This window comes from Heloderma suspectum, chromosome 6, assembly GCF_057233095.1.
Source record: "Heloderma suspectum isolate Gila_16-S chromosome 6, 16-S_ref, whole genome shotgun sequence".
Classification (NCBI taxonomy): domain Eukaryota; kingdom Metazoa; phylum Chordata; class Lepidosauria; order Squamata; family Helodermatidae; genus Heloderma; species Heloderma suspectum.
In genome coordinates, this window is record NC_139463.1 from 65,496,853 (window position 1) to 65,512,139 (window position 15,287).

General features: G+C 46.2%; 2 protein-coding genes across 2 annotated transcripts in view; one reads left to right on the forward strand and one right to left on the reverse strand.

The window, feature by feature from the left end:
- The window catches only part of LOC146341054 (uncharacterized), a 104,187-nt gene that overhangs the window by 52,632 nt on the left and 36,268 nt on the right, over positions 1-15,287 (reverse strand). The window lies entirely within an intron of this gene.
- Positions 1-15,287, forward strand: part of LOC146341055 (uncharacterized) — a 37,222-nt gene that overhangs the window by 10,813 nt on the left and 11,122 nt on the right. Inside the window, exon 3 of the mRNA XM_084804651.1 lies at positions 12,080-12,327. Within this exon, the coding sequence (XP_084660777.1) occupies positions 12,145-12,327 (183 nt within the window). The 5' untranslated portion in view covers positions 12,080-12,144. The remainder of the gene's footprint in view (positions 1-12,079; positions 12,328-15,287) is intronic.

The window sequence follows — 15,287 nt, forward strand, 5'->3', positions numbered from 1 at the left end:
ACCCCAACTTTATTTATTTAATTCATTTAGTAGGTTTGTATCCCACTTTTTGACTTGAGCCCCCAAAGCAGCCCACAACATATACAAAAAGGAATAGAACCATTAACAGGTGGTGAAGCCTGCAACAAAATGTTGTAGCGTGGAGTACTGCTGTTCAGGATTCCAGCCACTCCACTCCATTCCATTCCACTCCATTCCATTCCATTCCCTCCCCCCACCCCTACCCCTCTGCAGTTTTCCATTCTTCTCCTCCCACAAGAGTCAGTCAGCATACCAAATCCTGATTGATGGCTTTTAGGGAAACAGCTGAAGCTCCTGGGTTGTAGTGGCTGTAGAAGGTGAGTATGAGCTGCTCAGCCTACCCTACATCACAGGGTTGTTGTCAGTGGAGGTGGGTGGCTCTGATGTCAGTGGGGCAGTGAATCCGCTCTGGGTTTCAGCCAGAACTCTAAAGGAGCTATCTAAGGTGCTTCAACACCTCAGATAGCTCCTTTAGAGTTCTGATTGGTTCTGACTGAAACTCGGAGCAGATCTACTGCCCCACTGACATCTGAGTCACCAGCCTCCACTGGTTGTGAGGATAAAATGGGGGAGAAGGATGGGATAAAAATGAAATAAATAACTATTTTATGGGGTCTTTAGGGCAGCAGGTTGAATGCTCTTCCTGTGAAGTCAGCAGGGTTAGATCACTGATAGTCTTCCACAGGCAAGCGAGGACCATTTTCTTTTCTAGGAAGTAATCTTTGGAGCAGAGCATTCATTGGCTCACATTTTTCCTGGATGTGTTCTCCTGTTTTATCAGTTTTATTGCCTTTAAAAAAAACACGAGTTTAATGTGGATTGTTTTAGAGACTGATATTTTACAGTTCTCATTGTAAGCTGCCTTGATTTAAATTGGAGAAGCTCTCAAGGGCTGCCTTGGAGAAAATTGATTTCTTCCTCTTCTGGGACTCTGTGAGGTTGATTTTTTTGTATCCAGACCCCTATTTATTTATTTAGTTATTTATTTATTTGGGGGTAATCCTATGCAGGTTTGGAGAGGAAAAAAAGTCCTACAACTCCCAGCATTCCCCAGCCAGCATTCCCCAGCTGGCTGGGGAATGCTGGGAGTTGTGGGACTTTTTCTCTCTCTAAACCTGCATCGGATTGCACCCTAAAGCTCTTATTGCAAATACATAATCAAATTAAATAAAGTGCCTGGCTGTGATCATATATGGCAATAAGAGCAATTTACTTACTTACTTACTTACTTACTTATTAAATTTATTAATCGCCCATCTGGCTGGTCACCCAGCCACTCTGGGCGATGTACAAAGTATATAATAAAACAGTTTAAAACAATAAAATTCTACAGTAAAAACGTTTTCTAAAATACCCTAACCCACCCCAAATGCCTGTAATAATCTACTCCTTCCTCATATTTCTGTTCCTTATCAATTCCTGACTGCCATCTCATTGTTCTATGTAGACTTGCCTTGTTTTTAAAGTTGATTTGTTTTTACAGTTTTACTCATTTTAGTGTAAGTTGCCTTGTGGGGGCCCTTCTTGGGCAGTAAGGCAGCTTCAGAGAGAATGAAAATAAATATCTCCACATGTAACAGGGACTGGCCAGCATAGGGTAGCGGTGAGAGTGTTGGACTGGGAGCCAGGAGATCCAGGCTCTAGTCCCCACTCGGCCATGGAAGCTCACTGGGTGTCAGGGAGGACACTGAGCCCATAGAATCCCAGAGTAGTTCTGAGGAAGAGCAGTCGCTCCTGGGAGAGGAGTGCGCTCCTCTTTCCCAGGACCAACAGCTGACGGAGATTCCTCCCACCAGCATTCCTAGCTTAGATAGCAGTCCAGGGAGTGACAGAGCAGACTTGGTGGATGTGTGACGCAGACGCAGAGAGCGGCGCCAGATGGAGGGCGCGGAAAGGAGGCGAAGTGCCAGGTTGGCGCGCAAACAACGGCTGTGCCCAGAGGCTCCAAGGGAGAAGGGGAGGGACTCTCCCTAGTCCTTAAGTTCAGGGGTCTGCCAGTAATTCCCTTTCAGACGGGGACCAACTGTTCCAACTTAGGGCATAGGTACTGTGCTGCTCAGATCTAGTTGCAATCGGTATAGTTGTTAAGTTGTAAAAGAAGAATAAAGCTTTGAAAGGAATTCCTTTGTCTGTGTCTGGACTTGGCTACTGGTTTAGACAGAGAGAGACCTCCAAGGAGCCCTTGACACTGGGTGACTTTGGGCCAGTCACAGACTTTCAGCCCAACCTACCTCACAGGGTTGTTGTTGTGAGGAGAAAATGGAGAGGAGGAGGAGGAGGATCATGTAAGCCACCTTGGGTTCCTTGCAAGAGGAAAAAAGGTGGGACATAAATGCAATAACATACATACATACATATCACATTACACCAGTACTTTTCCAGCTGCACTGGCTGCCTGTCCATTTCCGGGCCCAATTCAAAGTGCTGGTATTAACACTCAAAGCCCTTAACGGCTTGGGGTCAGGTTATCTGAAGGATCGCCTCCTTCCATATGCGCCTGCCTGGACCCTAAGATCATACTCAGCGGTCCTTCTCCGGGAGCTCTGGCCAAAGGAAGTAAGGTGGGTGGCTACCAAGAAGAGGGCCTTTTCTGCTGTGGCACCCTGGCTGTGGAATGAGCTCCCTAGAGAGGTTCACCTGGCACCTACATTGTACTCCCTCCAGTGCCAGGTGAAGACCTTTTTATTCACCCAGTATTTTAGCATTTTAGCTTCCTAATCTTTTAGCCCTGGAGTTTTAAATCTGCATTTTAAATCTCTTCATTGCTGCTAGGTTTTATTCTGGTTGTAATGTATAGTGCGGTTTTAAGTGTTCATATTTTATATTGTTTTATGCTGTGCTTTGTGGTTTTAATTTTTGTGAACCGCCCAGAGATCTTCGGCTATTGGGAGGTACAGAAATGAAACAAATGAACAAATAAATAAATACATGTATCCCCTGGGTAAGCGATTCCGTGCTCCAGGCTTGGCTATCTCACAGAGAAAAACCAGCATTTGGCAAGTGGATCTCGGGATGCTCGTTTATTTACATGCACCAACACCCAAACAAGTAGGGGGATCAAAAACAGTTGTAAAAATCCACAGCGAAAAGTCAGTACAAAAAGACAGCTACATATATGAAGTTGCTTTCTACTGAGTTGAACCATTAGTCCATCTAGCCAGTGGTGGAACAATATGTCCGGCTGCCTGAGACAGGGGGTCATGTGCTGCGGCCCTGTCTGTGCATCATTTCCTCACAGCGGAAGGCAGGGGCGTCTTTAGGAAGGGATCACCTGGGCACAGGCCCTGGATCTTTTGAGCTGTCCTAATTGCCATTTTTTTTTTTTACATTTTCCCATTGACTTGCATTGGAAAACAAAAACGGCCATAACTTTTTGAGTTTGTATGATACATTAATGGATTTTGGAGGCTTGGTAGCCCCCCTGCAGCTGATGGAACCTGCCAAATTTCAGGCAGTTAGGTCCAGTGGGTTTTGTGCTAATCACAGGTACAATTTGCTATTTTCAAGAAAATGTGTCAAAGCAAAGAGCTTTATTTTTTGTGTGCTTCCACATATGTGGATGGAATTTGGGGACCTGGCAGCCTCTACAGAGATGACTGAGCCTGCCAAATTTCAGATAGTTAGGTCCAGTGGCTTTTGTGCTAGCCACAGGTAAAATTTGCTTTTTCCAAGAAAATCTGTCAAAGTAAAGAGCTATAATTTTTGTGTGCTTCCACATAAATTCATGGAATTTGGCGACCTGGCAGGCCCTATGGAGCTGGCTGAACCTACCAAATTTCAGACAGTTGGGTCCAGTGGCTTTTGCGCTAGCTATGCATAAAGTTTCCTTTTTTCAAATCTAAAACAAAAGTAAAAGTCAAGCCACCCAGGAGATTAGAGATCCTAATCAGAAGGTGTTTAATGTGACCATTAGGAGGTCACTATCCCTAATCTCTGGTGTAGGTGTTTTTTTTTTAAAAAAAAAACCTCTCTCCCTCTACTTTTCTGCTTTTACATGCCCACTGTTGGGAGCTTGCCTGCGAAGAAACTTTGAAGAGGGAGAAGGAAGGGAAGAAAGAGCTCCATGTGAAATACTGGTATTTTACTGCCCCAAACTGGAACCTTTGGATTCTGCAGCACTTTAGTAGCTTCAATACAGCAAAGGATCCTATCAGCCTCCACAAACTTCTTTCTCCCCCTCCACTTTAATTTCTCCTAAATAGCTGTAGGACTCAAATAATCCCAAAGGGAGGGTTAGAACTACGTGGCATCATGATGAGGAAACTGCTGGGGCTTTTAAATAGGTTCTGCAGTTTTAAAAAAGCTAGAAAAAGCCCTCAGCCACCTCACCTCATACAGTTAATTTAAGTACGTGCAATCCTAACAAACCCTCCACAGCCTCCTAAATTCCTTTGAATTTCAGACCTCTCTGAAAGGAGCCCCTTGGCTTAGGGAATTCTCTCTACCCGCCAACCCCACGCACATTTCCAGTCACCATTCTTCTTTTCTTCTTCCGTCCCCTATCCTGTTCGTTTGTTCGTTCGTTCTTTCTCTTCTTTATTCCACCCAGAGCATATCTTGGGGAATTCTTAAAGAGAATTCTCTTCGGCAGGCAAGAGAAGTTCTGAACTGTATTTGACTTTATACAAACAGACAAGAGGGCTGGTTTTTCTCCTTCTCCTCACTCCAGTCTTTGAGAGAGTGGGTTCACGTGGTCGCAGAGAAAGAAATCTGGGGCTGTTTTGTTTGTCAGTTGCCATTATCCAGCAACAGGAAGGGCTGTAGCTCAGTGGCAGAGCACATGCCTGGCATGCAAGAGGTCCCAGGTTCAATCCCCAGCATCCCCAGGTGGGGATACGAAAGAATCCTGCCTGAAACTTTGGAGAGCCGCCGCTGCCAGTCAGTGTCAACAATTCTGCGCTAGACGGGCCCAGGGTCTGACTCAGTATAAGGCAGCTTCCTATGTTCCTATGAACAGAAAGCTTTAATTTAAAAAATAGGAGTTTGGGGTTTGTTTTTCAAGTGGAGGGGAGATAAATATTGCTAATTTATGCAATCCTATGTCTGCCTACTGAGAAGTCCCATTATGTTTAATGGGGCTTACCCTCAGGAAGGTGTGCATAAGACTCCAGCACAAGTTACGTTTGCAGGGAGGTTTGCACCTTGATGTTCTGCATGTTTACTCAGAAATAAGTCCTGAGTTGTGAGCATGGCACTGCAAGCTTAACACAATGCCTACCCGATTCCATCTAATGAATTGACTACCCTTTCAGCTCAGTCTTATGCATGTTTTGCCATTTGTGTGCACGCTTCTTATGTACGTATGTATGTCTGTATGTAATCTATACACACACAAGTACACCGCACGCACACACACACACATATATTAGATGTGCACTCAGATATATATATATGTATGCGCGCAAATCTTTGTTATGGGCCTGTGCCCCAGATCTTTTAAGAACCTAGCAATGACCCTGGTAGAAGGGGTCCTTCCTCAGAGCGAGTCATTGTGGGTGAGGTGGCTATGGAGACTGCCTGTGCCACCATGGCCCAATGCATTTGGGCCTCATGAGCTCTCCGGAGACCCGTGTCAGCCATTTTCTTAGTGTGGCACTGCTGCCGCAGGAAAATGGCCGGCTCAGCTTTCCAGGGAGCCCTCCTGCATGATGACTCACCCTGAGAATAGAGCATTGCACAAGCAGCTGCTTCAGGGAGCCACACTGGGCAATCTCCTACCCTCCATGGTCACTGGCAGAGCAAGGCAGCAGGGCCCCCTCTGGCCAATCCCCTCTGGCCAATCCCCCCCCCATCTGCTTCCTGAAGTGGGGGATTCATCCTGCCTCATGGGAGGGCTGCCCCCGCATCTAGCCCAGTATTGTCTACTACAGGAGTGGGCAGAAAGTAGCTTGGGATCTACTTTTAGTGTCAGGGTGGACACTGAGCCCATAGAATCCCAGAGTAGTTCTGATTGTGAGGAAAAGCAGCCGCTCCTGGAAGAGGAGTGCGCTCATCCTTCCCAGGGCCAACAGCTGGCAGAGATTCCTCCCACCGGCATTCCTGACATAGATAGCGCTCCCGGGAGTGAGAGAGCGCGGGAAGAAGACTTGCTGGACGCGCGATGCCGACGCAGGGAGCGGCACCAAATGGAGGGCGCGGAAAGGAGGCGTAGTGCCCGGTTGGCGCGCAAACAACGGTTGCGCCCAGAGGATCCAAGGGAAAAGGGGAGGGACTCTCCCTAGCCCATAAGTGCAGGGTCTGCCAGTGATTCTCCTTCAAATGGGGACCAACTGTTCCAACTTAGGGCATAGGTACTCTGCTGCTCATAGCTAGTTGCTAACAGTAGAGTTGTTAAATTGTAAAAGAGGAATAAAGCTTTGAAAAGAATCCCTTTGTCTGTGTCTGGACTTGGCTACTGGATTAGACTGAAAGAGGCTGCCAAGGACCCCTTAACATTTAGATCTCTGGGTGCTTTGCAGTAGATCAGCAAGGATTACTGACATCCAGATATTTAACAATAGTAGCAAGAGCATGATCCCCACCCTCCCTGACTTATACAGCTGAAAGGAAAGCTTAGGGTAGCTAGGAGTGGGTTTTTGTTTACAAGGACTGTGGGCTCCATTCAGTTCTGCTGCTCAAACCAAATCCCTGGGCTCAGAAATCTTTAACACATGTATCTCCTTTGCTCCAGGATCTGGTTGGGAGATCTTGGGGTTCTAGTAAAACAAACAAGAAAGTAGATCCCACAAGCCTGAAGTCTGCCCTCCCCTGGTCTACTACTGAGGTGGGTAGTGGCTGTCCAGTCTTAGGCAAATATCTTTTCCTTCACTGCCTACCTGATCCTTTTACACTGGAGGTGCTGTCAGGGATTGAACCTGGGGCCTTTTGTATGCAAACCATGTACTCTTATGGCCCTTCCCCCAGATTGAAAAGTTCCCAATGTGTTTCAAATATATCTTTATTAAGGGAACATGCCTTATATCAATTCAGATCACTAGTCCATCTGGCTCAGTACTGATTACACTGACTGACAACAGCTCTCCAGGGTTTCAGATGGGGCAGTTCCCAGTCCTCCTTGGAGATGCAGGGAACTTGGGGTTCCTGGGACCTCCAAGGAACCTGGGAACTCTTGCATGCAAGACATGTGCTCTACCACTGAGCCATGGCTCTTCCCATAAATAACCCAATGCTTCCCTTTGAGCCTTGGAGCTGTCAGGGTTGGATTTGAGCCCATAGAGTCCCAAAGCAGCTCTGATTCTGAGGAAGAGATACAGTCCATGGGAGAGAAACATGCTCGTTTTTCAGAGGTGCAGCTGGAGGGAGAGCCCCCCCCCCGCTCACATTCCTGGGAGCGACAGTGACTCTGGCATGGAGAGGGAGGGACAAATTGAGCTTCTAGACATGAGGCGCAGGCGCAGAGGCAAGCGAGAGGTTGCGGGCACCGAGAGGAGGCACTCAGCCTGATTGGCGTGATGTCAACAGCTGTGCCCCGAAGCCCCATGGGAAAGGGGGGGACTCTCCCCTCCTACTCCTTAAGTTCAGAGAGTTGCCGCGCTTTTCTCCAAACGGAGACCAACTGACGTCCTAATGCTTAGAATCCCCTGGTAGGCTGCTCCTTTGAGTTTTCCACTTACTCTCAGGCAATTAGCATCTGTAAGCATCATTAGGTTAAATGAAAATAAAGCCTTAGAAAAGAGCCCTTTTGTCTGCGTGTTGATTCTGGCTACTTGAGGATTTCAGAAGGCAGCAGGGGCACTCCTGAGCACACTTTTCTAGCCTTCCTCTACCTCCAGATGTGTTGGACTACCACTCCTATCATCCCAGCCAGACTGACCAATGGCCAGGCTGTCTGGAGATGATGGGGTTTGTAGCCCAACACATCTGGAGGACACCAGCTTTGGGAAGGCTTCCTTAAGCTGAGTCTCTTTGATCTGTCCTTGTTCTCTCTTGAATAGTTGCAACTTAAAACTCATTCAGTAACATTGAGCATCTGGACAAGGCAGTGTTGTGGAGCTGCCCACAGCTTTTTATGTTTAGACAAGTGAAAAAGAATTCACCTAGCCACAGCCTAGATCTGGTCAGAGGAGTTAAAAGAAAAGCTGTTTAAGGGGGCGACCTCCCTCCGCAGGACGCTTGCCAGAGCAACATGGCGCCGACCGGATCCCAGGAATTTATTTGGGTGTGTATAGATACGTGTAGGGACCGCGGTGGCTTAGTGGTTAAGACGCTGAACTGCAGACTGGAAGGTCGGCAGGTCAGCAGTTCGAGACCCGAGTGCTGCGTGATGGAGTGTGCTCCCGTCTTCAGTCCCAGCTTCTGCCAACCTAGCAGTTCGAAAGCAAGAAATTGCAAGTAGATAAATAGGTACCGCCTCGGCGGGAAAGGTAACAGTGTTCCGTGCACCTCGGTGTTCAGTCATGCCGGCCACATGACCACGGAAGCGTCTTCGGACAGCGCTGGCTCTTCGGCTTAGAAACGGGGATGAGCACCGCACCCTAGAGTCGGACACGACTGGTTGGGGACACCTTTACCTTACTTTACCTTATAGATATGTACACCTTCATATATATAGCTAGAAATGATATTATCCAAAATATAGATAGTGTAAAATATATTAGTGATTTGTTATTATTTTTATCTTTTTTATCTTTCTTTTTACTATTATTACTTTCATTAGTATGAGACTTTGATTAGGAATATCTTTGGCTAGCTAAATTTTTAAGCTCTATTATTATATATTAACTGGAGGGCAATATATGGTTAGTGGAAATAAATTGTATGCTTGCTTCCATGCTATAAGACTGATGATATGATACTGAAATTTAAGGTTGATTACCTATGCTGTACTGAAGTGTAATATTGGCAATTATATAGGTATAATTTTTAAATAGAATGATACTTGAGTTTGTGTGTAATGCAGTTTAAATTTAATCTTTTTAAATATAAAAAGTAACTTTTTAATATTTTTTCTTTTCCTCTTTTGCTTTCTTCTGATTTTTTCCTTTCTCTCTCTCTCTCTCTCTCTCTCTCTCTCCCCCCCCCCTTCTCTTGTTATTGCTGTGTCCTCCTAAAAAACGAATACTGTATTGTTGGAAACTGTAGATAATGACTGGGTTGTTGCTATTGTTTATTTCATTTATAAAGATAAAAAATAGAATAAAAAGTATTTTATAAAAAACGAATACTGTATTGTTGGAAACTGTAGATAATGACTGGGTTGTTGCTATTGTTTATTTCATTTATAAAGATAAAAAATAGAATAAAAAGTATTTTTTTTTTAATGGAGTTAAAAGAAAAGAAAAAAATGTATGGTACTAGAAAAACCATAATTGTCCTATAAGATGTTATCATATGTAACCCTTTAGAATGAGCCTGACCAGTCTGTGCACTTACATGAATGTGCTTTAGGGCGCAATCCTATGCATGTTTAGACAGAGAAAAGACCTACAACTCCCAGCATGCCCCATGCCCTTAGAGGCAGAGATCTGATGCAGAGATTTGACTTCTAGAGACACACAGTTTAGACTAGAGACTCGGCAGCAGGGCCTGAAATGTCCATAACAGCCATTCTAGTGCATGTGTGCTTGGGAATGAAAGACATCCCCAACATCTCTGCAAAAGACCAAAGTAGGGACAGTGGTTTACTAGGGACAGGTGGCGGGGGCGGTGGGCGGCGAGGTTGCTCTTGGAAAACAGGGACAGCCAGAGCTTCTCTTCCAGTGTAAATGGCTGGGGCACAGAGTGGGGTGGTGGGGAGAGATTTTCATCTGTGGCAAGTGGGGAAGAGTTAAACTCCTCTCCCCACCTGTCCCAGTCCTGATCAGGCCCTTCAACAGCTGCTACCTGTAGTTAAAAAAAAGGGAGGAAAGATTCACGTGATGTTAAACCACATGTTCAGTTTAGCATTGCTTGTCGTTCGGCACAAAACGTGCTGCTCAAACCCTGCACCGCAACGAAAGTGAGCTGTGCAACTAAATACAGGGGTGGGCAACTTGTGTGGCCCTCCAAGGGTTTTGGCCTACAACTCCCATGATCCCTCACCATTGGCTTTGCTGGCTAGGGCTGATGGGAGTTGTAGGCCAACACATCTGGAAGGCCACAAGTTGCCCACCCCGAACCAAAAAAGATGGATGGAGTTGGGGCACAGGGGTGGGCTTTAAGTATGATCTCAGTCCCTTTCAGTAGCTCATTCCACCCACTGTTTCCAGATTTTGACTCAGGGGGTGATGCCAAACTTTCAGGAGCCTTGTGACCTAGAGAGTAAAGTCCATCTTCCTCCCACCTTGCCACCTGGCGCAAGCCAGCCTGTACGTGAGGTTTGATGCGTGCCCAGCAACCTCTCCTCCCCCATGACTCCTCTTTGTTGGTGCTGTAAACCCTACACAAGGCCAGTAATAAATCACCGGCAGTGTGCCAGCGTCTGCCATTCGCGTGGGCCGTGCTCCTAGCCTGGAGGGCGATGGTGGGGCGGGGTGGGGAGGTAAACAACTTGTTTGTTTTTCTTCGAACATGATATAGAGCTGCCAGGTGCACCTATGGAAGGAAACAATGGGGCATACTACCTTTCCAAGACAATTTCAAACCCAAAGTCAGTAATTTTAACAGCTCTGCGGGCTCCACCTCTCTTCCTCTTACATACGGCATTCATTTGAGTCAGGGCCCCTGGGGGTTCCGCCCCATTTTTTTTTTTAAGTTTTTAATTGTTCTTTATTTCATTTCCATTACCATACATGTACATTATCTATCTGTACAACTTTGTTCAACTAATGCATAATAAATTAAGGATAAGTGTGGATAAGTTATCCACACTATTAACAATGAGAATGTCAAGGGCTCCTTGGAGGCCTCTCTCAGTCTAATCCAGTAGCCAAGTCCAGACACAGACAAAGGAATTCCTTTCAAAGCTTTATTCCTCTTTTACAACTTAACAACTCTACCGTTAGCAACTAGATATGAGCAGCAGAATGCCTATCCCCTAAGTTGGAACAGTTGGTCCCCGTTTGAAAGGGAATTACTGGCAGACCCCTGAACTTAAGGACTAGGGAGAGTCCCTCCCCTTTTCCCTTGGATCCTCTGGGCGCAGCCGTTGTTTGCGCGCCAACCGGGCACTACGCCTCCTTTCCGTGCCCTCCATTTGGCGCCGCTCTCTGCGTCGGCGTCGTGCGTCCACCAAGTCTGCTTCCTGCGCTCTGTCACTCCCTGGACTGCTATCTAAGCTAGGAATGCTGGTGGGAGGAATCTCCGTCAGCTGTTGGCCCTGGGAAAGAGGCGCACGCTCCTCTCCCAGGAGCGACTGCTCTTCCTCAGAATCAGAACTACTCTGGGATTCTATGGGCTCAGTGTCCACCCTGACAGAAGATGTACATATTTTATTCTTAAGAACAAATATATAACCTAAACTAAACTTTCGCTGCAATTTTTTCTGTTTGAAAACATGCATTACCATTTCTTAATACCTATGCCTTCTTATTTGTTATTTTAATCATGTATAGTACCTTGTGTTCTGTGATAACCACAGAGTTTTGTAGTAAGAGGGAACATTCCATCGTTTCTCTGCATTTGTATAAACAATAAAACTGTACCATTCTTCCATAAAACTGTCATTTTTTTTTGTCCTTTTGCTTCACCATGTTTTGAGTAGAGAGCAAGACTGCCTCTGGGTATGCGCAGAGCGCATTGTTCATGGGTTAACCCTGTAAATCAGAGCAACTGTACATATCTGGCTTTATCAGATGGTGTCCCAAGGCTGGAGGGCATAAGCTCCAGGCAGGTGAGCCTGGGAAGAGAGGTTTCCACTCAGGATTCCTGGATCCTATTGTGGGGCAGAAACGGGGCTTTATGGGTTTAGGCGCCTTCCCAAACCTGGTGCCCTGCAGAGGTGTGGATTGCAACTCCTTTCGTTCCATGCTGGCTGGAGTTGCGGTCCACAAACCTGCCGGGCACGAGGTTGGCAAAGGCGGAGTTAGGGCAACTGCAATTCCCGGGGCCATTTCTCAACTTTGGGCAAGATTTGGAGCTTTGCAGTTTAAAACAGGATTCCCGAGTCCTCACTCAGTCATGCTTCCCTCTCTTTCCCCAGGTGTGAAGCAGAGCTCCAGTCCTGCACTGTCCTCTCCTCGCCAGGCCTGGTGCTTTACTCTCTGCATGACAGCTACATCTTCCCTACAACACCAGCCAAACTGGACACATCGGCGTTGGAACAGACACACGCAGGCTGGAGACTTTCTAACAACAGCCATCCCCTTTTCCTCCTCGATAAAGAGCCCACAACATCTGCCTCAAGCCCTGGCGGGCTCCGAAAGCAGCAGGATGCTGCCACCCTCACCGGTGGGTATGGCCAAAGAGAACAAGCTCAAGTGTATCTCTTGGTAAACTGGACAGGAGCCCCGCCCTCCCTAGCAGTCATTTTCTCTCTGGAAATCCTGAGTGCAGTGGTGCCGCTGGGCCTGGACCACGGGGACAGGCATGAGGCCCTCTGGTCTGGGAGGGCCCCCAAGAGGCGGCAAAGGCGGGGAAAGTACTTTGGTGGTGGCTGGCCTATCGAAGCTGCAAGCACACCCCAGTGTAAATTAAAGCTTTCCTATTTGAACAAATCTTCCGAGTAGCAGTGAGCTGAACTAATTGGAGAGCATCGGAGTGGCGAGAGGGCGGTTTTCTCGCTGCTCCAGTGCCCCCATTGGTTGCATCCTCCCCAAGGGAGTGTCTGACGAGTTCAGCTCTCTGCTACCCAGAAGACGTGTCCAAAGAGGAAATCCACAAAGCAAAATGGGTTCGAGAGAATTGATGAAGTGCAAGATGAGGATGGAGCTACCATTCAATACATTTTAATAAAATGAGATAAAATAACAAATCTGTAAGACAAAGCGTCAAAAGTAGTTATAAAATTTTAATTACATGACAAACTGTATAAAATTGCACCAGAATGGGAAATCGGCGGTCCCAAAGCTTATTTCACATTCCTGATTCGAAATAATCATAGAGTTATACTAATACACATCAACCTGTCCCAGACGCGTTTCAACCCCAAGGGTCTTCGTCCGTGGGATAAAAAGTGTTGCCATAACTATAACCCCAGACCATTTGGTTTTGTTAAATTAATTTTCAAAATCAGACCTGCAAAGGGAAAAAAATAAAGACAAAGATAGCAGGTTACAATCACCCTTTGCCGCTTTCATTAAATTAAACGTACACATTTAAACTGATAAAGATATGTTTACCAGAAAATCACTCTTGTATAGCTTGTCTGCTTCATCTGCTTTGGTCAGTTACTGGATGCAACAGGAAGAGAAGGGAGGAAAACCGTTCCCTGCTTTGGTTTAAGATAAGGCCTTTATTAATATTTGTCAAAGAGGAAATACATTCATTTAAAATGGTGCGCGGCTGCAGGCTTGAGGAGCACGGACCACCCAAACACTTTATTTTACTGTGAATGCTGGCAGGCCGTCACCGCCACAATGGCTGCCATTCCTACTGCTGCAGTGCAACAAATTTTTTTTAAAAGGGGTGGGCAGGGAGAGCAGCCGGGGGACAGGACCTCTGGAAAGCACCTTGTCTCTGCCTGGGAGCTGTCGTTCTTTGTGGAGGGCTGCAGCAGGGACCTGCAAAAAACGATTCTCAGGGGTTAATCACATGGAGCTTTTATCCTACTATTGAGATGGTTCTCTCTCAGAAGTTTGCGGGCTCTTTATATGATGCTGTTAACATCCAAGGCGCCTCCTGCAATTTCCCCCAGCTTATCTCGTGTCTTCCCCAAACGCAAAAAAAAAAGGGTATTTTTCCCAGCGCACAGAACAGGAGTGCCAGGACCTCCTCGAGAAATTCTCCAATAGCAGAAGAAACCGCTGTGTCTGCCTGCTGTGGGTGTTTGTTTTCAGTTTTGGGGTAAAATGCCTGCCTGCAACGAAGGGAGACACATCTGATCCCCCACCCCACCAAGCTCAGAAGCAACATCCTCTGTTGTTTCAGCACAACCCTGTAAAGTTCAGTGGGGCTTACTCCCAAGTAAGTGTGCCGAGGGTTGCAGACTTACAGCACGATCTTACATTTTATGTCTATTCAGAAGTAAGTCAGAGGTTTCCTGGGGGCTGCGAGAAAACAGTACAGCAGAAGTTAAGCTACGAAAACAAGACACCACCCCCCAACTTCTTTGCACACATGCTGGGGAGGGAGGAAGGTACTCCCCCACCCCCCCACTCAAACCACGTGGCTGCTGTGTAAAGGAGCCCTTCCTAATCCCGCAAAGAAACTGAAAGCAGGAAGCTCTGGAAAGGATGTGGGGTTTTGCGGGGGTTTTGCGTAATGTAGAGACACCCTCAGCAGCTTCCCCCAGTTACAATTCCTAGGATTCTTTAGAAGCTGCCATGGGCAGTTAAAACTGGTATAAATCCAATATAAAGTTGGAGTGAAATTCGCCCTAAGAATTCATTGTCCAAAAAACACCTCTCTTACTCTGAATTAATTCAGAGTAGGGTAATTAACTATGCATGTTCATGCTATGACAGTGCAACCCTTTGTATTTCTACTGAGAAGTAAATCCCACGGACTTCAATGGGGCTCACTCCCAGAATAGTGCATATAGGATTGCAGCCTTAATTGTTAGCACAGGTTAGAACCCCCTTGATAATCATGTACCAAAGAATTAAAGGTCCACTCTGTTATCTTCTATCTATCTATCTATCTATCTATCTATCTATCTATCTATTATATTTTATCTTGTTCTTCAACCTAAGAGGTTCCTAGACAAATTGAAGAGCAAATGATTTAAAGAATGAATGCAAACACATCAACTTTTAAAACAGCAGAACAGCAAAAATAAATACTTAAGTCAGGGCCAGCAAGATTAAAAGAGCTGTAAAGAATTAAAAAAAAAAAAAGCCTGGGAAAATACATAGGTGTTCATCTGGTGCTGAAAAGATGACAAAAGTGGTGCCAGGCAAGCCTCCATGGAGAGGGCATTCCAAAGATGGCACCACCACCAAAGAGGCCCTATCTTAATCGCCTCTGAAGGAAGGGGGAATTTAAGAAGAGCCTTCAAAGAGGATCTTAGCATCTGGGCAGGCTCATAGGGGAGCAAGCAGTCCTTAGCGTAAAGGGCTTTGAAGATCAGGGGAAGCAGGAGAGTAGGGCATTTAGGAACCAAAACAACAGCAGCAGCCCTTGACTGCACAGCGTCACATTTTCTGTGAAGATCTCAATAACGTTTAGCAATGTTTTCCAAGTCACTTCACATATATTTTCTCTGTCATCCTTACTAAGATAAGGTAGGCCAGTATTATTATCCTTACAGA